The sequence below is a fragment of the Mus caroli genome, unplaced genomic scaffold (genome assembly GCF_978045245.1).
Source record: "Mus caroli unplaced genomic scaffold, Mus_caroli_1 scaffold_11, whole genome shotgun sequence".
NCBI lineage: Eukaryota > Metazoa > Chordata > Mammalia > Rodentia > Muridae > Mus > Mus caroli.
The window spans coordinates 32,217,798-32,245,481 of NW_028227266.1; the positions used below are offsets into that span (position 1 = coordinate 32,217,798).

Genomic DNA, 27,684 nt, shown 5'->3' on the forward strand with positions numbered 1-27,684 from the left:
GTCCTGGAACTCACTTTGTAGAGCAGGCTGGCCTCGAACTCAGAAATCCACCTGCCTCTGCCTCCCGAGTGCTGGGATTAAAGGCGTGTGCCACCACGCCCGGCCGGAGAGGTATTTCTAATGCACACAGCAGCTCTGCATAGGTTAGCATCACCACACATGACAGCCATGTCTTCTGCAAAGACCTGGGAGTACAACAGGCCAGGAGTTCACCAGAGCTCCCCTGGGACAGCTGGTAGGGCCAACCTATATGTGTTTATAATTCTGTGCATCACTTCCTCTTGCTCTCACTTTAAACAGTGGTTTCAGAGGAACTGATCTTGCACCTGGTGACCAGATCTCATAACTGATTCTAAGGTTGCTGGCCAGAATCCCGAAGTGAAGTCACCTACTGAGTAGTCCCACAAGGCATCAGGAGAGCCATGAGCAATACCTACCTTACCTACTTCTCAAAGGAGCAGGTCTAGGACAACTTCTGTCTTAGCGCAATTCCCCTAGGCTTCAAAAATACAAGGGCCCAAGTGGTAGTGGCACCTTTAATCCCAGCACTTGGAGGCAGAGGCAGGAGGATATCTGAGTTTAAAAAAAAAAAAAAAAAAACAAAAAAAACAGCATGGGGGCTGGCGAGATAGCTCAGTGGTTAAGAGCGCTGACTGCTCTTCCAAAGGTCCTGAGTTCAAATCCCAGCAACCACATGGTGGCTCACAACCATCCATAACGAAATCTGATGCCCTCTTCTGGAGTATCTGAGGACAGCTACAGTGTACTTACATATAATAAATAAATAAATCTTAAAAAAAAAATAAAAAACCAGCATGGTCTATAGAGTGAGTCCCAGGACAGCCAGAGCCACAGAGAAAACCCTGTCTCAACAAACAAACAAACAAACAAAAAGGTTGGGCACAGAGCAGAAACAAAAAGCCAATTTGTACCACAGCCACAGAACTGTCTTAGGTACCACCAAGAGCAGGCCCACGTAAGAAGAGTTTATACTTAAGTAGAGACAGACATATGGCACATAGAGAAATAATGAAGGCCATGTAACGGTACCTCATACTGTAAAGCCACTGACCCAGAGCAGTGGTGCAGAGAGTAACTGGTGGGTCCTCTGCAGTCTAGTCAGGGCCCTCTCTCAAAGAATCTGGTTTTAACCTGAGAGCTACACAGGACCAAGACAGGGGGTTATGGACTGAGAAAAAGATGAACACCCAAATTTGTCAGATGTAAAGATGGTCAGAGATAGCCAAATGTGGTTGGTATCAAGGATGCCATGGGTACCAGGAGATCTCAGACCCTGCACAGGCCACCCGAGGAATGTGGGGTTGCTTAGATGTCATAAAAAGTCACAGCGGGGTATTGGTAAAGGAGTGACACGACTGGGTGACATTTTAAAAGATTCCTGGAGCAACTGTGCAGCCCTGAGGAACTTCACATAATGTTTAGTCCATCTCGGGAGCTCCTGCTTTTGCATTTGTGTTTATGGATGGTGAGTGTCTGTTGTCTCCTGCCCAAGATCACAACCCCAGGACCACATTCACACCCACACCTGAGAACACAGCCAAATCTGGACAATCCATAGGTACTCGAGGGAGGAAGGTCACCTACTCTTTCCTCTCTCTCCAAGAGCAGTATCTCTGACAAGTGATGACAGTCAGTGCCCAGGCTCTGGGCTGGTTCCACCTGATGCAGCCAGCCAGCTAGACCTTAGGCAGACCCTCTTAGCCTAGGTGGTACAGGCACCAGCCCTCCAGACAGTATCACCCTCTAAGCAGCCTCTTCCAGAATAGTGTTCCTTCTGTAGAGAATGGCCCTCTTTTGCTCAGACAGAGGCACTCTGGCCTACAATGGACTTCTTTATATCCTTAAAAAAGCCTCATGAGCTGAAAATACTGCAGCTCTAAAATGCACTTAATATCCATGATCTATATGCTAAGCACCCTATCTTGACAACCCAGTCTACTGGGGGGGGGGGGCATCAACGTTCACTCTGCGACTTTGTGGTTGGAAAGGGTTCCGGTGCCTGCCCCATGCCAGCATCACAAGACAGTCATCCTGCATTACTGGCCTGGTAAAGGGCAAAACTCAAAACCCTAAATACAGTTTCTATTCAGTGTGTATTACCTTTATATATTAGAAAAGTTTTTTTTTAAATCATTCTAAGTCTTCAAATGTCATTATAACTTTTTCTTTTACCTTAAATCAAAGCTTTGTAAACTGGAAATTATCTATGTTCCCTAATTCTCTAAGCAGGGACAAGGTAAGGAAATGTGTAGTCCAAAGGTCCTCCCCGAGCTCCACACCTGCTGCTGGCTGTCAGCCGTTATTTGCTAGTCCCTGGGAGTAGCTTTTGATGTCAGAAGCCCCTCCCCAAATCCCAGTCATTTCTGCAGATCTGTACTCCCTCCTCGCTGCCCCACAACATCTGGTCAGCTCTAAGTGGACCAATGGCCCACAGTGGCAAGGAAGTCTCTAGGTATTCATAGGGAGACTCTTTCTGTATTCCTCTGAGGAGCCCATGATTAAAGGTATAAGCAGGTATGAAAGTCTGGGCTGTAGAAGTGTAGGGTGGTGGTGTGGGAGCAAAGGGCTTCCTGGACTGACAGATGTGAAGAGGGAGGAAGGCAAGGCCAGGCCTCCCCTTACTATATCAGCCTGTCTCCAGACTAGGGAGAGGTTAGAAAGAGGCACTGTTTGGGCAGTCCGCAGCAGTAAGAGATAGAGGAGCTAGTCAGACACCAGACATGTGGGCGCGTGCGCGCGCGCGCGCACACACACACACACACACACACACACACACAGATAGCAAGGGGAGGGGAAGGGAAGAGGAAGGGAGGAGAGGGGAGAGGCTGGTGTTTTGTGTGCTGCAAAAAAGACCAGGCTTTAAAGTCCCTGAGCCACAGACCCTCTGGGTCAACAGGCTGGCTTGTGTTCAGGTTTTCAGAGCCTACTGGGGGCCATCTCCTGCCCATGTAACCCCTTGAGGGGAGGGTAGAAATTACTATCTGAGCACCTACAGTTGCATTATATCATAGAACGAAGGGACGTGGGTGGCCCCTCCCTTAGTCAAACTCGCTTTGCTCCGTTAACACCTACACTTAAGCCTTCCACAGCCATAACTTGCACATACCTCTCAGTGCATACTGGCCATTACTAAGAACGCACACAGCAGCACAGTGGCCTCCTACATACACACAAGTGCTCACAAACACTGCTCCCATTCCGTCCCCTGCCCTACTCACTCCACAGCCACGTACAGTTTCTGAGGTCTGCTGGGCCCCGGAGGCCAGTGCACTCTCTTCCTCCATTCCTTGGTTGCTGTATTTGCTCTCTGGCTTCGTCAATTTCAGCTCTGGCTCCTGCTGTTTATTTGTTTGGTTGAAGGTCCCTGGAGCTATATGCCAGAGAGCCTGGAGCTTCGAGGAGCAGGGAGTGGCTACATCATCTGCTCTCTGGGGACCTCTGAAAGTTGGATAAAGGGAATCCCTGATCCTGTGGCTTCTGGCCTTCCAAAACCAGCTTCTAAGAGGAAAGATTACCTGCTGTCATCTTCAAAAGCAGTGGGAAGGGGGCTACCAAAGAGCTGGCCACAGGAACAGAAACAGAAGTTAGATACAGGGCAGAAGTCTATGCCTATAGTCCAATGGAGTGGCGTGACACTCACAGCCTGCACTCACCATACCATCCTCCAGGATTGCTCAGCCCCGTATCTGTGCCTAATCTATTTTTTTTTTTTTTTTTTGGTTTTTCGAGACAGAGTTTCTCTGTGTATCCCTGGCTGTCCTGGAACTCACTTTGTAGAGCAGGCTGGCCTTGAACTCAGAAATCTGCCTGCCTCTGCCTCCCGAGTGCTGGGGTTAAAGGCGTGCGCCACCACGCCCGGCTGTGCCTAATCTATATGAGGAACTGACCTCTCAGCTCACTGAGCACCAAACCTAGAAAGCCCTAGGTCTGCTAGGTCCTCCCCATTTGCCTCCTAGCCTCTCCCTACAAGCTTACCCACCGTGCTCATACAGAGCCTGAGACTTCAGCATTCCCAGGATCATCCCAGCACCCAGGCCTGGAAGGAGGCAGTAAAAGCCTAAGACCCTAGCCAGTCAGTGCTTGGGAACTGAGGACAAGAGTCCAAGTTCGTTCAGCATGTCTGGGCTATACCCGTGGAGCAGCAGACTCGGGTATCGTCCTATGGAGTACCTCTGGGTAGAAACTCCACATGAACTCCAACACAGCCATGGGTAAAGATACATACCCAAATCCCTATCTATTAGACCATGAACCCCGACTCAGGATAACTGGTATCTTGACCAGTAGTCCTCCTCCCGACCCTTTTAAGAACCATACTTTCCTACAAGTTCAATATGCATGGCCCTTGCAACACTTTTCCAAGTGCAGTAAAATCTTTTTAAAAGAGAGAGAATAAACAACGGGTACCAGAAAAACTAAGAAACTGAGGCACAGAGATCAGAATCCCCTTGGGGGGTGTAGGCTCCCTGTAAGACAAGAGAGGCAAGAGACACCACATCTTCTTCAGGTCTCGTTAGTGTTCATTAAGTGACCAGGTCCCAGCCTCTGGTCCCCACCCCCTACTCCAGGACACACCTGGCTCTAGCCAGCTCAGCTCTCAGACCTTGTGAGCCTGTTAGTCTGCTCCTGATATTTTCTTCCCTCTCAATTTGGACAGCTGCTGAGACAGGGAGAAGAGAACTGGGTGCTGCAGGGGACAGGGCCACAGATGGCGCTAACCTGCAGGTTAAGAGGAGTAGAAAGGTGGGCCATCTTGGACACCTCTTGTCCTGGCAGGGTGCAGGGGAAAGCTGCCTCCTAATCACTGCAGAAGGAAGGAGCCCAAGGTTCTGGACAAGGACAAGGGAACAGAAGCTCAATGCAAGGGAAGAAAATGAATCACTTTATTTTATTTTATTCTTTCTTGTTTGCTTTCCAAGACATGGTTTCTGTGTGTTGCTCTGGCTGTCCTCGAACTGGAGGTCTGTAGGTCAAGATGGCCTCACACTCACTGAGATCCACCTGCCTCTGCCTCCTGAGTGCTGGTATTAAAGGCATGGGCCACCACTGCCCAGTTCTATGACATCTGTTCAGTTAAAGGGTGGGGTCACAGACCAACTTCTAGGACCCTGCCTGGCCTCAGTCCCAAACAGGTTGGTCCTACAGCCCTTTCTTAGCTGGTGGGGAGGGCTCAAGGGGAGGAAGACAACATGGAGAGACAGGGTGCTAGACCTGAAACTCATATCCTACCTACCTCTAGAGGCAGGAAATGGGCAGAGGCAGTCAAAACCTCCACTCTTCCGCCTCACCCACCCTTCTCCTCAGTGGTCTCACCAGCTCCCCTCTCTCCCAAGCCCCTTCCTGATGTCTCCAACTACATCTCCTCCTGTACCTCCCCTGCCCCCACCCTAGTTACATAAGGGGCCTGAGAACACACAGAGGGAGCTTTGTTGTCAAACCAAATCCATACGGAGCCAGAATCAGCCAAGGCAGCTGTTCCCCATTCCCTCCGCCTTGGCAGGGTTGAAGCTCTGGGCAGGAAGCCCCTACACGCCTCCATTTGGGAAGACAGGGGACAAACACTGGCCCCAGGGCCCTGGGCAGCTGAATGGGTGGCCGGGGATCAGTCACCACTGCGTTGGACCACAGCAAGGAACCAGCTGGTCTCTAAGAGAGCGCAAAGCCCCAGTGCAAAGCCAAGGTCCCAAGACAACAAAGAAGCCAACTGTAGGCCAGGAGCAGCCAACATAGTGCCAGGCTCTAGGCAAGGAGTGCAGATCCACACAAGTGCATCCCAGGTTCTACACACACACATACACACCATTCCCCAAAACAAAAGGTATGCTCCCTGGAAGGGGGCTAGGCAGAAACCTCTCTGCTCTAGCCAGTACTCTCTCGATTTCTCTCACTCTTTCTCCCCCTCTCCCCCTCTCCCTCTCTGTCTCTGCCTCTGGAGCCAGACTCGGAGGACTGGGAGCTCTGGAGAGCTGAAAGAGATAAAAGAGAAGTGGGCAAAAGGGGGCCCAGAAGAAGTAGCAATGAATCTAGAGAGAAGAGACCAAAATGTTTAGAAGGCTAGTCCCCCACACTCCGTCAACACTCCTTGCAGAAGAAGTTCTGCAAGGCCTTCAGCCCTTGCCCTCTCAAATTAACACAGCCAGTTCAGAATAGTCCAGCACACTGGGCACCTCCAGACCCTTCATTTTACCTCACCAAGTCTTAGGGGCCCACCATGCCCCAGAAGAGATTAGCCTCAACAACTGGGAGCATGTAAAGTGGATGGGCTGAAGAAAGGCAAGGGGTATTTGTGTGTGTGTGTGTGTGTGTGTGTGTGGCGGGGAGGGGGTTCAGGAGTGAGAAAATCAGAGGCACACTTGAGGTTAGGCCCTGCACAGTCCCTCCCTGCCTTTGACCTTGAACAAGAAAAGAGACCTGTTTGTTGTCTTCTCCATCATTTGTAAAAGGAAGTATTATGGAGCAGTTCCGAGGTACCAGTCAGGTGCTAGGGCAGGGGATATGATAATGATGGAGTCCTTACCCTCCAGCAAGCAGACACTAATACCTTCCTCTGAGGTCTCTTCCAGGGAAAGAAATGTTTATCTCACTTTGCACTGTAATCCCTTGAGTGTGGCAGATACTACTATCTGTACCTCAACAAACAAGCAGGTGTTCTAATTCAAAACCAATCGAAAGCAAGATCTGCCTGAGCTCACTTGGCTGGACAGAGGACAAAGAAGTGGCTCCAGGTCCTGCACAGCTCAATGCCCTTCTTCTCCAGGGCCAAAAGGCAGGTAGACGTCTCCCTTGGGATAAAAGAAGGCCAGCCAGCTTGTACAGTACTATATTGGAGGCACTGAATATTATCTGAAGTGCTATCTCATTAAGGAGTGTTAATTTCGTGGAGGTGTAAATATTGCTAACAAGGACTGCTGAGGGTAGGAAGGAAGGGCTTACAGCCTGTCCCCAGAGACACAAATTCCCTGGCTTCACAGCATCTCAGAGGAGCCTTTGGCTCTGCCAGTACTCAGAGGTACCTTCTGGACTCAAGCTTGGAGGCGTGAGATGTGTGCAGACTGGAGAAAGCAGAGGGACTCGGGAAGCCTTACTAGAACACTGGCTAAGGGTGACCTGAAGGACAAAGGCAATTCAGAATGGTAATTACCAAAGATAACCAAGCCATATGGCAAGGCTATGGGGAGCAAAGGCTGAGAGGTGACAAAGCCATGTGGCATGCTACTAGGAACAGGAGAAACTTGGTGGAGATGAATAGAGATTTAGAAAGCAAACAAACTTTTTTTTTCCCCAGCTAAGAAACCCTCTGTCCCAGTTTTAGAAGGGTTTAGCTGGAACTCCAGTGTGTGAAAATAAGAACAGAGCCCCAAGTCTGCAGATGCCACCCAACGGAGTGCTCACCCCACAAGTCACCTTTCTTGGGCAAATAACAAAAAGTTGACACAGGAGCAGGAAGTGCAGCTATGAGTAGTATTTGCAGGGATCTGAAAGCTACTAAAAAGGGGCGACTACCTGGACTTAAGAGTGGCGAACGGGGCATGTTCTCCTTGGGGGACTCCTGCCTCCCTGTATCTGAATACAGGACCTTCCCCGTTATCCAAGGACCTTCACAAGATGGGGGTGGGCAATGTAAAAACAAAGCTAGAAAGCCTAAAGTACATTTTTCTATTAACTCCTCAAAGAAATGTTTATCAATAATTACTTGCTAGTCATCATTTCAGGCCATAAGAAAATATCAGTGAGAGCCAAGGGCAGCAGAGGGTGCATTTAGTCCCAGCACTTGGGAGGCAGAGGCAAGCAGATCTGAGTTCTAGGCCAGCCTGATCTATATAGTGAGCTCTAAGACAGCTAGGGCTACACAGTGAGCAAGGCAGATGAGACCCTAGAGCTTGAAGTCCTAAACCTTCCAGGAGGAAGACGCCTAACAAGTGTTCAGATCCACTCCACACTATGAACATGCCTGCCTGGCACTGTCCCCGTTTCTCTCCGTTGCACTATCCCCGTTTCTGTCAAGGTCACATATGTGTCTCAATGACCTTCAATGGCCATCACACAGCCTGCTTCTAAAACTTGCAGGTAGCCATCTGAAGAAGCCCTAGCTGCTGCCTCTCCCTACCCAGCTGGTGCAGTCTTCGACAAGGAGATGAACAGACCACTTCCATGTGTGCATTTTACTTTTCAGCAAGGTAAAAATGTGCATCTCCACCCTCTGGTTCTGTGACAATCGCTTGGGATCAAAGTAACTGTAGCTGAATTTTCCCATTCCCAGAGCTCCAGGACCGTTCCAGTCTATGTCACCAATTATTCCACAAATCCTCAACACCAGCACATGCCCAGCCCAGCATGCCCCCTCCTGGGCCGGGCCGGCGCGATGACCTCAAAAGGTCAAGATGGGATCTTTGATGAGCCCCTCTGGCACTGAGTCAGCCCAGACCGGGCATCATGGAGCATCAGACAGCAGAGGTAACCCTATCTAAACTCAGACACTGGGTGGGTGCCCAGGTTCAGACAGCAGTAGAGCCCCTCCCCTTCCCCACGTGTCTCAGCGGTTGCCCAAGAAAGTCTTTTCAGCCTTGTGGGAGCCGGCTGCATTTCCAAGGAAAAGGGGAGCAGGCAGGCGGGGCAGATGGAAGTAATTACCGGCGGGAAAGAGGAGAGGCGCAGGGTTGGGAGGGGCCCGCTGGGACTGAGAGAGGGAGGGAGGGGAGCCCTGGCCCGCCCCACAGAAGGGAGAAGCCCAACTAGACATAGGTTCTGGCAGCATAGAGAGGCCTGGATTTGTAGTCCCCCTTTGATACTAAGTAACCGTGACCCTGACGTCTTCCCATATCTGATGGGACTGGTTAGGACAAGCTCCAGCTCAGAAGTGGAGAAAACAGGGCTGAAAAGTGCAGGCTTGGGAAACACACTCAGCCCCACAGTTTTGTGAGCGGGTGTGTGACCTTGGTAGAGTAATTGTTATCTTCCCCGGTCTATTTCATTTACAAATGGGCTTCATTTACAAAGAGGCTTGCAAGAGGTAACAGGAAGTGTACCACGATGCTCTCCAGCCTGCCCTCTCTCAGTTTCCCGTTAAATAGTGTGTGTTCTCACACGTGGCTGTGGACACATACCACAGTGTATATGTGCAGATCACAGGACTATCTCAGCCTTTTACCTTGTTTGAAACAAGAACTCTTTGTTGATCACACAGCATATGCCAAGACAGCTGGTCCTCAAGCCCCCAGTGATTCTCTAGTCTCCATCTCCCACCTCACTATAAAAGCCCTGGGATTACAGAGGCTATGCAGTCTGGCCTCCCACAAGTCTCCCTCTGGCCCTCAACCTTTTTTTTTTTTTTTTTTTTTTTTTTAGTTTTTCGAGACAGGGTTTCTCTGTGTAGTCCTAACTGCCCTGGAACTCACTCTGTAGACCAGGCTGGCCTTGAACTCAGAAATCCACCTGCCTCTGCCTCCCAAGTGCTGGGATTAAAGGTGTGTGCCACCATTGATTGCCCAGCTAGCCCTCAAGCTTACGTAGCAAGTGCTTTACTCACCGAAGCATCTTGCTAGCCCTAATAAATTGAGTCAAAAAAACAAAACAAAGAAAAACCCCTCATGTAATCCAGGCTGGCCTACAGCCTTTGAACTCCTGGTCCTCCTGCCTCTACCTCAGAAATGCTAGGATTACATAGATGAACCACCATTCCCAGCCCTACGCCCCTTCTTTATTCTAAGAGTGTGCTTCAGTGGTATAGGACAGAGGGTAGACTGTGGGGACAAGTGGCATCACTATAGCAGCTGTAGCACCCACACCTGGGGGAAGAGTTGGGTCCAAAGCAGAAATGTTGTGTGTTCGGGCCCAGCAGGAAAGGATATCCTCACGCTTCAACCGCTCTTGGGCTTCCTCACATTCACTGAGCATCCATTCAGACCCGTGCTGAGCTGCTTCCTCCTCCTCCCTGACCCACCTACAGCAGATCCCAGGGCTTCACAATGGAGACAGTCACCTCTGCCTTCTGCATGGCAGCTCTGGGGATCAGGTAGGAAGAGCTGCACTTGTGGAAGCCACAGCCCAACATAACCCTTGGGTGGATTTCAGACCAGGCTCTGACTGAGACTTTCATACTCCTCGGGGCCATCTGACCACTACCTCCACCTGCATTATTCAGACATACCTCAGGACTGGAGAGGTATGGGAGTGTTGAGGAACACTGTTCATCTCCTGGGGGGGTGAGGGTGGGGATGGGGGGGCTGAACACACAGACATGAGTTGGAGCTTCTCTGAATAAAGCTAACAAAAAGAGGTGTAGGCTAATGACTACAGCCATGTACTAGCCATTTCCTTGTGGAAACTAAAATCTTGGGGTCAGAGGCAAGGATCTTTAGGAAGAAGGGGGATCCTAAGGGCTAGAGGAAATAGAAACAGGAGCTAGGCTGAGCAGCACCAGTTCATAGCAGGGAAGTGGCTGAATTGGTAACAATACTGGGTAGTGAAGCAGGTAGTGTGAACCTCGCTTGCCCTGCCTTCTGATGTCCAAATCTATCTCCTAATGGCTGCAGCTCCGCCTTGTTCAAAATCTCTAGGTTCAGCCTCCAGACCTTCTTAGGGCCCCATGCTCCCTCTCTATACCTGTGGCCTTGAACCTGACAGTTCTCAAATGCTGTATTAATACAATGAATATAATTGTCTTGTATTATCTGTAGTGGTGTCCTCCCTCCAACATGGTGTGAACCTTGAACCATGACAGCAGGGGTTCTTACTTCCTTGGGCAGCCTTGGGGCAGGTACTCAGAGGAGAGAACAGAGGCCTGGGGTAGCCTGCAGAGCCAGGGCAGATGCCAGTCCAGTGGAGTAACTGCAGACTGGCCAGGCCTCAAGATGGAGCTAAGAAGCGGGACTGACCTCTGTTCCTCCAGACCCAGGGAAGAAAGGAGGTCCTTCCCAGGATTTCTGATGATTCCAGAAAGGGACTGGTTCTTAGTTTTACCCAGAAAACAAAATCCTATGACACTAAAACAGCTGACAGGGTAGAGGGGCCAAGGCGCTTTTGTGGGTGAGTCACTGGTTCAGGGAAGGGAGCAAGAGAGGGAACAGAAGAGAGCCTAGAAGGCACTGGGGGGCTTCCTCACCCTGAGCCTCCAGTCCTAGTGGAATGGGGGCTTCCTCTCTTTGAGCAGCAACCCACTCTTAAGCTAAATAGTCCCTTCTGTTTAAAGCCTAAGCAGGCAACTCTAAAGGAAAAGGTGTATCATCAGTGTCTTGCCTGTGTGTCTTGTACTTATGTGCACCACATGAGCCTGTGGCAGCCAGAAGAGGGTGTCGGATCCCCTGGAACTGGAATTAGTCGCTATATGGGTACTTGGGAATTGAGCCTGGGTCCCCTGTAAAACCACTCAGTGCTCTTAACCATCTTAGATAGCAAGGCAGTGCTCTATCTTGGAGAGATATAATCCCAGAATAACCTTGGAGAATAACTCCAGAAGGGGCTTATTAAGACAGGGTCTCATGTAGCTCAGGTTAGCCTCAAACTCCATATAGACCAGAAGATGACCTGGATGAGCCACAATCAAAATGCTGGCATAACATTTCCAGAGTGCTGAGATTATAGATAGGTACCACCACAATATGTTTAGGCAATGTTAAGAGAGCAAGTTTAAAGAGTTTATGACGGGTAAACAGTTTACCAACTGCTTTCCTTGTGTCGTCGTCGCCCCCCCCCCCCAACCAGTACTGGGACTGTAGGCAGCTCCGTCTGTCACTGAACCACACCCCCAGTCCCTAATTTACTTTTTTGACTTCTGCCTGCATCCCTCTCTTTATCTCCATCATCACCTTGAAATCTTTGGGGACTGGCCCAACTCCTGGCTTGCTGTAGTGGGGCTGGGGGATCGGAGGTGTTGAGGAGGGTGAAATGAGTGGGAGGTAAGGCCCAGGGTTCAGTAAGCAGCCAAAGATGCCTTCCCCTATGCAACAGGACAGGCCGTAAGGGATGCTCAGAGTAGGGCAGAGGCAGGAAAAAAAAGTTTGAGGAAGCTGAGCGGTGTCAGTTTTCTCAAAGGATGTTTGCAAACCAACTCCCAACAGAACAAAACATGTCCAATTATTTCTGAGGCCCTAAGTGATTGGCACCTCCTAGGTAGCACTCTAGGGGTGCCTGGGAAAGTAAGGTTATGGATGGAGCTTCATTAGCAAACTCACAACTCTCCCTCTGTACCTCCGATACTTACAGGATACTTACACGTATCAATTCGTTTACAACCCCCTGGGTAGAGAGGCCTGGAGGGGCCAAGTGGGATCTGTAGCACTGACCCTGCCCTGTGGTATTGGTGTGTGCCCCTTGTGAGAGACAACCATCACTGTGGTACTGTTCAAACCCAGACTAGCCTTCTAAGCCTGGCGGGGGTAGGGGGTGGGGGTGGGGGCGGGGATGGGGGCGGGGATCTAGCCTAGAGGACAGAGAACAGAGTAGATCAGACTCATAAACCAGAAAGTCTAATCCTCGGTCTGGGGGGAATGGCAGTGGTACAAGACACGTTGGCATCTCGGGGTTGCCCACAGGTCCCAGCCAGCAAGGGTCTCAGAGAGGCACCTAGAACAGACATGGACAAGGGTTCTGCCCCAGCTCTAGGTTAACTCTCAGTCCTATCCTAGGCCTTCTCACTGCTCATCACCCAGACAACTTTGAAGCACAGTTGGCCCAAAGACCCCCTAATCTCTTGGACACAGCCACCCTGCGATTTGGCAAGCCCACCAAATCTTTGGGCTTTGCCTCAGCGACCTTGCAACTCCAGAACACGGGCAGACCCTGCAAAACTTGTCACCTCTAGCAAAGCCAGCCCACACGTCCTGGACTTCGGAGGATGCTAGAGGTGACAGTCACCCATTCAGCCTGGACGCAAGAGCGACAGGGTTAGGGGTTAGAAACTTTCCGGAGGATTGTCCTGCTCACTCACTCCTATAGAGCGAGACAAGTCAGGCTTCCCGCGAAAATCTAGTCCAAGCAAAGGGACCCAGCTCCCCAGGGCTGTGGCCACCCTACACCAACCCCGTGCAGCGTGGCGTCCACGTGCGGGGCCCCGACCACCTCTCCGAGCCGTGGCGGGAGGCTGCAGCCTCGCAGCCCCGTCACTCCCCGCCCTCCGCCGCGGGGCCCCAGAGCCCGGCTGCCGCGTACTCACCCTCGCGGGTGGAGCGGGGCGGGGCGAGGTAAATCCGCGCGCAGCTCCGATCCGTTAGGCGCCCCGACTGGCGGGGCAGCACTGGCGCAGTGGCTCCGCTCGGCCCGGTCCCTGTCCCGGGAGCGGGGCCGGCCTGGGAGCGGGCAAGTCCGCCTGAAGGGGAGGCGGGGGCCAGGGCTTGGGCGGGGGGCGGGGAAGGGGCCGGACACGCTTGCGCACACGGTCGGGAAGCCGACAGCCGCGAACGCCGCGCTGGAGGGAGGGCGCATCGAGGGAGGGAGGGCGCGGAGAAAGGAGGGAGCTAAGGAGGGAGGGAGGGCATCGAGGAGGGAGGGCGCGCCGAAGGAGGGAGGACGCAGAGAAAGGAGGGAGCTAAGGAGGGAGGGCGAGGGCGTGAGGCCGCAGGGAGACTGGGGTTGGCGTGGAGGCCTCCCTGGCCTGGAGAAAGACGGCCGGGGTGCGGGAGGCTGGATCGGGTGAGGGCAAACCCAGGGCAAGCGCTGCCTGTGAATGGCTCCAAGATGAGTATGCCCAACGTTGCCTCTAGCACTGATCCCACGCTCTCCTGGAAACAATAACTAAGAAAGGCTTCTTTGCTGTCCCCGCGCGGTTAAAACAAACAAAAAAAAAGTATCCTTTTCTCTCTACAGAAACTCTAGAACAGAAATGGAAGTCCATCCTTCCAATATCCTCCCATGCCCTCATGGCAGTCAGGTGACCTAAATTGACGAGCCTTTTCTCTGCCCCAGGCCGGCCTATGCGCCCTAAACTGCTCCCTCAGCTCTTCCTCCTTTGCATACCCTCTCTTAGCCTTGGATAACTTCTCAGTTTCCGTTCTTGCTGAAGGCGCCAGGCATCCTGTCTCCAGGGGAAACCCCTTCAAGCCTTTAACCCTGATGCCGTGGGCTCTAGAATTGCCTGGACTGCAAACAGTGCAGAAACCACCCTGCAGGACTGTCAGCACAGTGTTACCCAGTTCCTAGCTTGAGCACCCTGGGGCTACAAGTAAAGTATTAGATCCAGTCCCCTTCCCCCGGAAGCTTACTATCTAGTTGCAGAGAAGGGGTGGCCGGTATTGTGCTGGACTCCCATCAAGAAACAGGCGGCACAGGATGTGACTAAGTGTAAGTAAGATGTGAATAACTGACAGTAAATGCCCAGGGTTTTAACGGAGTTTAAAGTCATCGTCAGGGGAAGCTGGAGGTCTCATGTGTTGGGACTCTCCAATTCACAACAAAACAAAGAGGTAGCCTCCAGCTTCTTCCATTAGGGGCTGTTTCCATCTGAGTTATACCTTGCATAGGTGGAAGCTCTTTGGCAGCTCACCAAAACCTAGTTTTATTTGAATGGTACCTTTGGCCTGTCAGTCACCTAGTCACTCAACAAATATTTATTACATTTCATGTCCTGGTCTGGAGCTAAGCTGGGAATAGACAATACAATGACTTATGTCTCTGTGTTTGGCAAGGGAAAAAGAAGAAGGCAAAAGAAAAACTGCTCCAGGAGAAAGAACAACTGAGATATGTCTGGCAAGTTGATTGGAGAAACAGTTGCCAGCCTCCAAACCTGGATAAGTCTTTACCAAACAAGGTACAAAGACAAGTTCACACGTCTTGCTAAAGGGAAAACCCTTCTACCATAAAATTGAGCTTAAGAATCAGCTTTTTTTTTCTTTTGAGCCTAGAGACTTGAGTTCTAATCCTGCTTCTGCCACTAAATAGCTTTCATTTTCTTAATGGGAAAAAAAAAGATCAGTGGAAATAACTGAGCTTATTCAAAGAGCATTATTAGTATTGAATGGGACAATGGAGAGGAACTTGTCCTGAAATCACCATATGATATATATGTAGTCAATAAACATGCAGACAAATGCCTTTTTAAACATATAACATGCACTCAGAACCCACAGAAGCACAGCTTCAAGCCTATCCTAGTCCCCATCATCCACTTTCTCTTGCACTTTCTTCTTCCTTCACCAGCACCCCTTAAAAAAAAAATCCCACTTAAGTAACCCAGGCTGACCTAGAACTTGTGATCCTCCTGCCTCACCCTTCTGAGAACCAAGATTACACAGTTTCTTAACAGTACAGACAGAAGCTGAACCAGCAACTTAAAATCCCCTGTATCTTCTGAGGAAGAGAAGGAAGTGATTCTAACATAAGGCCTTCTTTCATCCTAGACTTCTGGGTTCTAGGTTCTTGCCAATCCCACTGCACCCCTTGACAGGACACTACAAGTTGCTTACCATGAGTCAGGGATGGAACAAGCTGGGCTTTGGCCTTAAGGGACTATTCCTTTCCGAGGTTAGCTGTGATGAGGTGAGCCAAGACAACCTTCAGAATAACAGCAGTAAGTCATACTCAGCTGGCAAGCAAACCACTTCCATCCCCATCCTTTGGCCTCCTCTTTTACCTGTCCTGTTCTCCTAGGTAGATGTGGAAAACACCTGACTCCTGGGACAACCACTGGAACCTCAAACAGAGGGAGGAGACAGGAGGAAAGGATGTGGGAGGAGGCAGGTGCATCTGGGCCAGGAAGCCCTGTCCAGGAGGCTCCTGCTGGCCAGGCAGCTAGATACCTGACAAATATGCCTCCTCCCAGACATCTGGCTCTGTCCCTCACATGTGCCACGTCCACATCCTGGAGGAAGGGACAGCAAGATGCCATTTGAGGAAGAAATAAACCCAATCCAGCATCTCAGGCGCTTTTAAAAATAGCAACCCCGGGATGGTGTTTCATCTCCTATTTTTATCAGATTTATAAGGCTGGACCATGGCGTTGAACTGTTCTCAGGGATCTCAATAGCAGGAGACAGCTCTATTGTAGAGTGAAAAACCTGCCGGGAGGCCAAAGCTAAAATGCACTCCCAAACCCTTTAGGTTGGAAGAAATCCCAAGCATGTAGCTCCTGCCTTTCTTTACAGCCAAAATCGATTAGCCACAGTTTGTAGCTTTTTTTCCCTTAAAATCTAAGCTGGGTATAGTGGAATATGGCTACAATCCCAGTACTCAGAAGGCCAAGGCAGGAAGATCATCAGGAGTACTAGGCCAATCTTATAGAGACTGTCTCAAAAACACCCGGGCACGGTGGTATAACACTTAATACCATGGAGGATACTGCTGTCATGATCTAATCACTTCCCAAGGGCCGTGCGTTTATACTGTCCCCTGAGGTGTTAGAATATTAACATACAGAGGCTATAACAAGTATCTAGTCCCCAATTCTTTCCTTTTAGATCCCTCTCATGGCAGAAAAATAGCTAAAATTTACTAAGTAATAGTACTATGCTTAAAAATCTTTTTTTTTAAAAAAATTATGTGTATAGATGTTTTGCCTGCACATATGTCTGCGTACCATGTAAGTGCCTGGGGCCTGTGTGTGGAAGTCAGAAGAGGGCATGTGATCTCCTGGAACTGGAGTTACAGATACTGTGAGCTGCCATGTGGGTGCTGGGAATCAAACGGAGGTCCTCTGGAAGGGCAGCCAGTACTCCTAGCCACTGAGCCATCTCCCCAGCCTCTTAGCAAATCCTCACAGACCCCTCTGGAGTAAGCATGGTTCTCATCCTTATTTTACGAACAGAATAGAAGTTGCTCCAGTGTATACTTGTTTATGGTGCAGTCTTATGCTGGAGCCATCAGACTACTTTGCCTCCCAAAGACAAACAGACTAGAGGAATAAACTGGAGGAACAGAACATTCATCACCCATTAGTCGGAGAGAGAGCCCAGTTGGTAGAGTTCTTTAATCCAGGGAACTCATGTTCCACATATTTGTAATCCCAGCACTGGGGAGGCAAAGAGTTACTAGTGAAGATAAATTTTTAAGATCTGCCCTCTTCCTCACTCCTCAATTCTCTCTCGAGGAAGAACGCTGGAATGTAACTCAGTGGCAGACGACTTGCCTAGCAGGCATGCAGCCATGGGGGTTCAATCCTTTGGGCTGTCAAAAGGGAAATCTATAGTGTTATAGTATTATTGTGTTACAGTATTAGCATCGAATGATAGATTCAGATATAGATATATTGGGCTAGAAAGATGGCTCAGCAATTAAGAACACTCACTGTTGAAGGACAGTTGAGGACTCCGGGTTCAATGCCTGACACTCACACGGTGGCTCACAACTCTATGTAACTACGGTTCCAGGGGAGCTGATATCCCTATTGGCCTCCATGGTCACTGCACATACATGGTCCACAGACATACAGCAAGGAAAGACACCCATCTATAGTATATACAAAATTTTAAAGGAATATATGAAAAATATTTTAAGTACAGGCTTTTTTCTTGATACTGCCTAATAAAGCTGAGTGACAAGTATTTACATTGCCCATTGTAAGTAATCTAGAGGTGACAGCATACAGGATTTGTATTGATAATGTTATACCCCCTGCGATACTTGAACATCCAGAGTTTGGGCCTGGGGCTGGTGTGTCCTGTAATCAAAATCGCAGGCACACCAAGGTAAAGACTATTCAAGTGTTCTGGATAAGGAACTATCACAAGAGAAATATCTTCAAATATTTTTGTGTGTGATTGTTTCTCATCTTAGAGCTCTTTATTCAACAGAGACATGCAAAATGGAGCTTGAATATATTCTTTCTCTTGGCTTTGTGCCGACAGTTTTGCTCCCCAGAGGGCTTTGGAGTACCCAGCAAAGCTAAGGAACCACAGCAGCCATGTGTCCTTTTGCTTCTCATCTCCAGCCAGGCCCTAGAGGCTAAAAGCCATTTATGAAGGTGTCCCTAGTTTATCTGGGAAGGGTGATATCTGCCATTGCCCCAGCATGCATGGGAGGATCTCATTGCCAGAGCAGGGCTGGCATTTGCAGTTGCTCAGGGAGGGCCGAGCGCAAAGCACTCTGCTCAGGAAGCTCTGTCCCAGGAGACAGACAGGACACTGTGCTCTGCAGTGACAGTAAGAGGAAACACTGAGGCAGCGTTACCTCTGCCTGGGTTGGAACGCAGGCCCAGTTCCATGCCTGTGTCCTACACATTTAGTGTGCATAGTTCCACAGGCCCTAGGGCAAAAGTTTCAGCTTCCTGGGGCTGACATTTATCCTGTAATGAGGCACCGAGCATCTGTTTATCTGTAAACTAGAGAGTGAATGCTCCAAGAAGTGATTTGTGATACAAATGTAAACGGTCCCAGTGTTGATTTGCCTTAAAACTCTGTGTTAGCCAGCCAGAACCCAGTGTTGAGAAGCTAGAATGATAAGATGTTCTTACCTTCGTGGTCAACAAGCCAACAGATAGAGCAAAAACAAAAGAGGCCAAGTATGTGAAGACCCAGACAAGGCACGTAGGAGAGTCTGTCAGTGAGGGTACCCCACAAAGACATAAAGAGTATTGTCAGGATCTTATCATCAGACTGCAGCCAGGCCGCAGAAATCTCAGTGAGATGAGACATTGGGGGCTCGGAATGGGGATGGGGTACTGGGGCCTAGGGGGAAAGCTGTCTTCATCTTTGAAGGACAGTGGAGAAAACTGGCTGACTCTGAAGGGACCCTTGCCAGACCTTAGGCAGAGGCTGGTCCTTCCACGTATAAGAAAACTTAAGCAGCAAGGCCTGGAAGGGACCTCTCTGTGATAGCAGGTAAATAAGGTATATGTCACGATCCCAGAGAGGCATCTATCTCCTTGCAGAATAAGCCAAAAGGAAGATAGGATTGGTTAATGAGAGTGGAGAGGCAGAAGGTTATCCAGAGCCCAGGTCTATGCCTTAGGGAGGAGGAATACCTGGCCTTTCCAGGCTTAATTACTACCCTTGCAACTATGACCCCATGGCCTCGCTAACCTGTCTACATGAATAAGCAGACTGTTCTTTCCCTGTAGACTGTACATCCAGCCATCACTCCACCCCACCCAAGCCAGACACAGTGAGATTATAGTGTGTAACACAAAAGTCAGCCTGTGTGCAAGCCTGAACTCACTGGCAGCACAGTTGGCATGGGGAACAAGGAGCATGCGATATGGTAGAGGGGTTGTGTTCTGCAGAGGCCTATCTGGCACCTCAGCAGTGTTATCTCCCACCCACAGTGCCTCCTGCCCCACCTCCCCAGGATCCGGGGCACATTCAGTGCCATTTGCTTTCAAAGAAGAGGTCACTTTTTTACCCTGGTACCTGGAAAAGGAGCAAGTGAGACCCAGCAATCTGCCCTGCAAGCTGTATGCAGCTCTAAAAGATCTGTCAGCTTTCTCTCCACAAACCCTCAGCACTGGCACATCACCCTGCCCAGGAGAGCTTTTGCTTCCTGTTCAGGAAACCACTAGTTTTTGTGGCAGCCATGAACAGATCTGGCCAACACTTGTAACACACACACACACACACACCTCTGGCCAACACTTGTAACACACACACACACACACACACACACACACACACACACACACACACACACACACCTGCTTTGGTTACCACCAGAAAAAGTCCATGTGGTGGCTGGGTATATACCTCAATGCTGGGGTGTTTGAATTGCAGAGAAGGCTGGGTTAGGACAAGGACAGCTTTATCATGCCTCATTTGGACTTGCTGGAGGCTAGAGTGGTCTCAGGTTCTGACCTTCCACTCCAATTCTCTGCTTTTTAAAAAGACAGGAAATCTCTCAGGGCCATCAAGGTCCAAGTGCTCACCACCATAGGCACTGTGAGCCTAGAGCAAGTGACAGGATCAGGGCTCCCACTGAGGGACATGCTCACAAATATAATAGTTGAGCACTGAATCAAAGCTCTTAGTTCTCAGGCCAGGGGATACAGGGTCACAGCCATCTGTCTCCCTCATGTTTTTCTCCTGGACACTTCAGAGCCCAACATCCTGCATCTCAGAAGAGAGCTTCCAGAACAGGGAGGGCACAATATCTTTAGCCTTCCCCTGCCCAACAGTAAACACTAGTTCTGCTCTGGCAGGAGGATACAATTGTCCTTTGTGCTGGAGAGTGATCTCATGGTGCTACGTGTGGCCCTGTTCTGGTGAAGAGTGGCAGACGTCACCTTTTCTGAGGTAGGCTCCTGCCAGCTCCATGGCTGATCATCAGCCCTTAACACCCTGAAGTCTGTAGCCTTGAGATTCTGTGAAGTGAAAGGCTGATCAGATGGTCCCCAGTCCCTCCAACTGCAACCAGATCATTTTGCCCCGATAGTGTTTTGAAATTTCTGGCTGCCCCATATGAGTTTGTTTTGTCTTTCTGCCTAGATAGCAAACTCAAGGCCAGGGTTCTGATGACCAAATAACAGAGGCAAAGGCAGGCTTTGGGGGGTTGCATCCTCTGATTCTCAGGAAAAATGTTACCAATTCCAGGCATCTATCCCCAGCCCCCTCAACTTACCAACAACCTTGACACACACACAGGGTGTAACCTCATTACTGGGGAGCAAAGGAGGAAGTGGCATCTATAGCCTCTTCAGACTATTTCCGGAAAGGTTTTGAATTTGGTTTTAAGAGTGGGAGTGAACTTGTCCAGAAGGAGGGTTGGGGAGAGAGGAACAGGGCAGTAGATTTGGAAGGAGTGAGCAGGGAGCAGGGCAGACTTGGGGCAAGGGAATCAATAAGTTCAGAAAGCCTAAGGAGATGGAGGAAGTCCTCGAACCTTCCAGGAAGCTGTGACTCACCAGCCGTGACCACACTCTGAAACTTTTCACCTTTCCCAAGAGGTCCCTACCAGTTCTGCCAACTCCCCTTCCCTCACACCTCCACCCTACTGGGCTACACCATCAGTCCTCACCAATAAGAAAGTTCTTTATTCTCGTGTGAGGAATAAACCAGTACAAAAAAACATCTTACACTTGACCTTTGCTGAAAGGCCAAGAAACTACAAAATGCATTTTAGAGATAAAACCCAGCCCACACTACCCCAGGCCCGACCCACTAGTTCCTGTCTTGCTGGGCCTTCTGCAGGAGCTGAAGCAGGGGGTCATCAGTCCTGAGGGCAAAAGTAAGAGTGCGCTGTTGATAGTGCTTGGGGTCACACTCCAGGTTCTCGATCACTTGAGCCAGCAGGTGTGCCCGCTCCACCCCAGAGCCCGGAGCCTCGAAGCCCAGAGCTGTGAAATGCACATGCAGGTGATAGTAAGAGGGCAGGTAGTGTAGGTACACCCGCAGACGGTCTCCTGATACCTGGTAGCGCTTCAGGATGGCTTCCTGGTAAGGAAAGACAGTGATAAGGAGATCATGTTTGTTGCCAGGGAGCCAGCACCCCAGTCACCGACCTCCCCAACCCCATCACATCCTTGCAACAGTTGCCCTGGGATGGCTACAAAACAGACCAGCTCTCTGCGCCCCCCTTCCTCCCCCCCCCCCCAATAGATCTTGGTCTTCTAAGATATTTGAAAATAGGGAGACACAGCCAAGCTGAGTCATTCCTAAATGGACATGAGCCTCATCACTCCAAGCCTCAGGAAACATGGGCTTCTTCCTTTGGGAGTCCCTGTCTCAGCTCCTAAGTTGGCCCAGAGTCCCAAGACTGCAGACCTGTAGCACCTGATCATGTGTGAAGTAGGCAGGAGGGTGTGTGGAGGTGGCTGAGCTAGGAACTTGGTAAATGGAAAAGATGCTGGGAGGGACTTCAGGAAAGGGTTCTGCGACCTCCGCAGGGCTCCTTGCAGAAGAAGAAAGCACTCAAGTTGGCACTGGTTCCTTTTTCCCATCCACCTTGCTCAGGCCTCTGTGGGCTCAGAATGTAGCCCCAAATCACACTCTGTCTTTGGTGCTACCAATAGAGAATCACAGTAGCAGGGTGACCTGAGCTTGTGTTGCTTGGTGGGATAAGCAGAGCCTGTCAAACTGTTGGGGCAGGGTCTTCCCTGAGAGAACACCACTCTGTGCCATTAGGGTGCCTACCTGAGAAACTAGTGGCTCCATAAAGGAAGAGGCTAGAAGGGCACCAAGTGGAGAAGGCAGTTAGGGCCCAGGGGGATGTGAGGCACTGTGGTAGGTAGGGGAGGAGTACTTCCTGGCTGGGCAACTTGTAACTGTTGGCCCCTGGCAGGACAAGTGTCTTTACGTAGTCAAGAAAAAAGGCTGACGCTCACTGTGTACAGTGGTGGCTTCAAAAGGAATCCCAGCCAGATCCTGAGGTCTGAAAGTAAGCTGTTCAAGGGCCCTGAGACAAGATTCAAACAGCAAGACCAGGATCACAGACCAAAGCTGCTAGTCATTCTTCTTCCACTCTCTCTCTCTTGCCCCATCCCATAATGTCCCAGATAGAAAGTACCTCCAGAACATTAGGTGCTACAGAATTCAGCCAGCCTTCAGTCTAGGTGAGAAGGTATGTGTATAGACACAAGTCAAAGTCATGTGACCAAAATCCAAGGAACTCATCTGGCACGTGGTGGTTGTCACGAACAAGACAAATCTGGGGTGGGAGGGACACAAGCCTGTGGGGTAGAGGGACCTACAGATGAAGGGCAGGTCTGAGGGCAAGGAAGGGTAGGTGCAAATAGAGCTGGAGTGGTGGGCAGGACTGCCTATGAATTAACCTGTGACTTCTAGTCGTATTCATGATTGAACTCTAGGTAGACTAAGAAGTGTAAGGAAGAAGACCCAGGGGGACACACTGGAATGTGCTACAAGTCTAGGCTTGTGAAACAACTCACTTGTCCTTCCCGGAGAATGTTCCTCAGTAGGGGCAGATGCTCTGGAGTGAGATCTCGAAGTGATCTGATACCCCGGCGATGGCAGATGGCGATCAAATACAGGTCATCAAGCTGTGCAGAGACCACAGGACAAACAAGACAATGCTAGTTTTAGCAAGGAGGCTACCAGCCAGGGCACTCCTACCCCCAAGGCCAACCCAGAAGACCCTACAGCAGAACCAATGAGCGGGGTACCCGAGGTATCTGTCTGCCCTGGATGACAAGGGATAGCTGAACAAGATTTCTGTGTATTCTTTGGAACTAGGTGTGGTGGTACACGCCTGTAATCCCAGCACTCAAGCAGAAGGACTGAGGGTTCAAAGTCACTCTGGGCTATACAGCAAGACCCTTTCAAAAAAATTAAGAAAGGAAGAAAAACTATAAAACAAAAATTTCCGTCTGGGAATGTTTACATATACTACGGAGTTGACAGGAAGAGATGGGCAAGTTCAGAAAGCCAAGCACAAAAGTCTTTGTCCTGAAGAATTTACAACTTCACTTAAGTGCATGTCATTCTCCTGTATGAAATATATGTTGCATAAAAGCATAGCAGCTTTTTGTTTCTTTGGTATGACAGAACCCAGGGTCTTCTGCATACCTATTGCAATCTCTACTACTGAGCTACTTCCCCATGACACGCAGTGATCAGCACGCAAGAGGAAAGAGTCCAGCTAGCCGGGTGACCAGAAAGTCTTCCGAGGGAATCTAGAGATCTAGAGAGAACTGTGAGAGTGAAGGTTCAGAGAGGGTGGCAGCTCAATGTATGCAGGACTGTGGGGGACACACAGAGGAAGCGTCCCGGGGGCCTGCCGGCTATTTTTCTCTTTTCCTATCTCAGTGGCTCACAGAAGACCTTTCCTGCAGTTCTTCCTGTAAATGGAGCCTGGCTAAAAACCGGGAGGTCAAAACAGAGCAAAGAACCAGTGTCAACAAGATCTTGTGCCAGAGAGCAAATGAAATGTTTCTCTTGCCCGGAAACCCCTCCCACACCCTCCCTGCTCCCCAAACCTTGGCCTTGCTTGGTTATCACACCCATGTGCCAGGCTTCGGAGCCAAATCCAGACACAATAGAGCAGCCCCTAGTCCTGAGATCTGACCTGCTACATTACTCAAGGAGATAATTTGGGGACCATGAATCGTCCAGCCAAATCCCCAAGAGCCCTACCATAAGAACTGGGAACGAAAGCATCCCTATGATCTCTGGTGTCCAAGTATGGCATTCTTTTGGTGGTAGTTGTTCTTCCCACCATTGTTACAGGAACCTGGGCTGTGCCCCAAAGCTGCTGCTGTATGAGCTGTGCCCACCAGGCCTTTCTTTCATGACAAGTCCTACCTGGATTCTCCCTTCTCATCTTGTGCCCAGGTCATGTGTTTACTTAGTCCAAAGGGAAAACAGGACATAGATAGGAGGTATTGATTCTGAGCACATGTTTTGGCTGTAGGATGTGTCACTATCACAGGACACTCAGAATAGTAAAAGCATATGTTTTAACTGTCGGTGAACGAATCCCAAACACCACACTAAATAGTATCTCCTGCTCCACTGGCATGGAATGAGGCGTGGAGCCTGCCGCTGTCAGCCCACAGGTTGGGTGAGAGAAGAAGGAACCATTCTCTGATATTAGACATGAGGAAAGGATTTCTGCAGGCAGCCAAAGATTCTCCTGGCAAAGAGAACCGAGCTGAAACTCTAGACAAATACAAGTGACTCTTGAGACCGATACTCTGTGAGGTGGCTTATCAGTCACTCTGGAGAGAAAAAAAAAAAAAAAATCAAGGTATGTTTTCTGGGAATGGCAGGAGTTCTTAGCTTTGCTTTAACCCCTAGGGACTTGAAGGGTAGATTTGAGAGGGCCAAAGAGCTTGAGCCGTGTGAACTGAAAATGTAGTGTGTATTCATGCATAATATATAAGGATTCCTTCTGGAAGCGAAGATGAGGTAACCGTAGTGGTTTCTGAGGAATGTGAGGAGAGGGAATCTACTCTTCCTAGGCAGCCTTGGTATTAGATCTATTTTAACTATGGGCACCAATAACAACAAAAGAGTGAATCATGAAAGAACATAGAGACGATCTCTTGATAGAACTGAGGAAATCGGGTACGGGAGGCACACATCTCAGGAGGGCTGGGAATCACAAGATTGAGGTTAGCCAGGCTACACAGCGAGGCTCCGTGGCAACAAAACAAAGCAAGGAGTAGGGGAGCGTGACCTGGGAAGGTAGAACCTTGAGCAACACTGGACACTTAGTACATTCTTGTTGAATGGATGAAAGGAAGAACAAATGAATACACTCAGGGCCACCAGTGTGGGGGTAATAAATACATCCTTCTTAGCTAGAGAGGCAGCTCAGGGCTAGAGAGAGCTCTTGCCTAATATGCTTGGCACCTTACATTTGATCCTCGGCAGAAAGAGACCGTGAAGAAAGGAAGAGCAATGTTTCCAGGAGCGGTGGTGAGTAAGTGCCAGGAAGGCTCCTCAAAGCTGCAGTTTCTCCATCTCCTTGATCCCTTCCCTTGACCCTCACCCCAGTACAAGAATCAGAAGCTCAGATATGACCTATCTTCCAGCTGGTGTTGCTGACAGCTTCTAAAAGGAGCAGTGACATTCACTGTTGTCACAAGTCAAGGAGCTGAGGTACTGAATAAAATAGGGCTCTCCGAGATCCCCAGGCTGGAATCCGCCTGCAGTCACAAGCATTTCACTCTTTGAGAGTCCTTCCTGTCCACACCTACTTCCCATGAGCAGTTTAAGCTTTAACCGAGAACTTCCAGGTGCGGGGCTGCCCGAGGGGACACAGGACTTTGCCTATAGCCATGGAGGCCAACATCACCCCATGAAGCCTTCTGGCTAAGAGCAGAGTCAGAAGAGGCTTTAGGCTGACCCACGGAAGCAAACGTGTGGTTGTCCATGACAGCTATGCACTGTCAGCTGGAGGAGCTCAGGCCATTCCTTGCTGGATAACAGGACTCAGAGCTGTAAGGGAACAGGGCCCACAGAGGCAGGCAGCAGCCTGGCACCAGGAACTTACGAGGCCCGAGTGCCCTAGCACCTGGTCCTTACCTGCTGCTGGTTCCACTTGAGGTCTGGGATGAGGACAAAGCCATCGGAAGGATCTGGGTTCTCAAAAACAATCCGGTCAGCTTCAGCCTTCTTGTCAAGAATGTTATATACCCACTGGAAGGAGAGAAAGGAAGAGTTTACAAATCCACTTACACTGATTGGGACCTTCCAAGAAAAGAAAAATGGTCCAGCTATAAATGGCCACCAACTCGGGATGGACACTGGCTGGCTTTGGAAGGCTCTCCACTTCCCCTATAACTGGCTCCTGGTTATCACTGTCATCATAACAAGCCTTTGAGTTTCTCATGCTCAACATAGACATATACACACCCTGCTTGCTCCTGCACTAACCTCTTCACTGTCTAACAACAGGAAAGACAAGGACCTTTGAGAAGGACAAGGGCACAGCAGCTTCTTTCTGCAATGGCACACAGCCACAGTGCAGTGAAGCCTCTGGTTCTACAGGCCAGTGAGTGTGAGAGAACTACCGTGCCGACAGGCCCCACAAGTCAAAGCAACACAGAAAGCCACACAGGCATGGGAGGTCTCAATAACACTCTCCCAGGACCTCCAGCTGTCTTACTACCTCCTGACTAGCAGCTGGCAGTCTTTAGAGGACCCTTCCCCAGTCCTGAACAGACACCAAGGATGTCACTGTACAGGTACACCTGGGAGGCCTCTGTGAGGAAGCCAGACCTCAAGGAGGTTAGGCTAAGGTGCTCCTGAGCTCACAGCATGCAAGAGCCCAGGTACCTCTGGGTTTTCTCTGTTTCCCCACCTGTGAGACCCCATCTGCACCCAGGAGTGCACCACATCCAAAAGACAAAGCCGCTGGTGAATGGGATGGAATGAGCAACTGGGGCCACAAGCATTATCTCTTCTTTCTTCAAGTCAGAAGGATTTCCAGGCTTATGACTAGAGGAAGGAAGGTGCTACAATCCTCTTCCCCCTCTAAGAAGTGCTGGCATAGGCAGTGTCCCCAAAGGCCAAGAGCAGGGGCCTGGCCTGAAGGCAGGGACAAGAAAGAGGACATCAGCTAAGAAAATAGCTTCTGGGGTCTCAGCAATTACTCAAGGAGGCACTTCAGTCCAGAGGGCTTGCCTACCTCACAACTACTTTGCAGGACAGACCAATGAGCAAGGAGCCTCCCTAGGACTGGAGATAACACCTGTGAATGGTACTGCACACAGCAGGGTGCTCCCTCCCCACCCCCAAAGGCTGAGGCACAAGCCAGATCCAAACACCTGTTTTCATATATTTCCTTTTATTAATGCTATTTCCTTTATTAAGTGGGGAAGAAAAGTACAGTGACTGATTTCTGACTTAAGCAGAAAACACCTTGCGGGTGTGACTTTTCAAGAAGAAAAAGGGGAGGTCTGTGTCAGAATGGGCTGGGATGCAGTGGTATGTTTCGATGAGGCATTAAGGTAGCCTTTGATTGATGGACTTCAGGACTTTGATACATGGACCTTAGTGGTCATCCTTAGGTGAAGGGTGTGTCCTAATAAAAGAATAGAGCTTGGTGGCTAGCTTTAGGGATGTAATCTATGGCTTACAATGGAGAGAGGGTAAAGTCTGCCACTGCCAAGTTTTCCATGCCCCAACCTGCTAGAGCCCTTCAGCTTGGAGATGGGTTCTTCACCAAGTACCTGTGGCTGAGTCACACACAAGCTAGTGGACTAAGATTCTTCCAGAAGCATTTCCCCTGCCACCAGAGACACCTTTGGGCATGCATGTGTTAGTAGAGGAAAAAGCCAGCAAAGCTGACTGAAGCCTCCCTGGAGCAGAGGAAAGAGACTGACCCCCTTCTACCATGGAACGTCCT

General features: G+C 49.9%; 2 protein-coding genes across 3 annotated transcripts in view; both read right to left on the reverse strand.

Annotated features, from left to right (window-relative positions):
- St3gal4 (ST3 beta-galactoside alpha-2,3-sialyltransferase 4) overlaps positions 1-13,426 on the reverse strand; it is a 49,144-nt gene extending 35,718 nt beyond the window's left edge. Inside the window, exon 1 of one of the 2 annotated variants that reach the window (XM_021173144.3) lies at positions 13,172-13,426. Coding sequence is in view for 1 of the 2 variants with exons in the window: in XM_085844514.1 (XP_085700640.1) it covers positions 3,255-3,305 (51 nt within the window). In the remaining variant the exon portion in view is untranslated. Of the gene's footprint in view, positions 1-3,254; positions 3,671-13,171 lie in introns of those variants that run through there. The other variant, XM_085844514.1, reaches the window with a different exon arrangement.
- A 7,464-nt stretch (positions 13,427-20,890) lies between these two features.
- Positions 20,891-27,684, reverse strand: part of Dcps (decapping enzyme, scavenger) — a 50,496-nt gene continuing 43,702 nt past the window's right edge. Inside the window, exons 4-6 of the mRNA XM_085844513.1 lie at positions 25,860-25,973; positions 22,760-22,870; positions 20,891-21,305 (exon numbers count right to left, since the gene is read on the reverse strand). Coding sequence (XP_085700639.1) covers positions 21,033-21,305; positions 22,760-22,870; positions 25,860-25,973 — 498 coding nt within the window. The 3' untranslated portion in view covers positions 20,891-21,032. The remainder of the gene's footprint in view (positions 21,306-22,759; positions 22,871-25,859; positions 25,974-27,684) is intronic.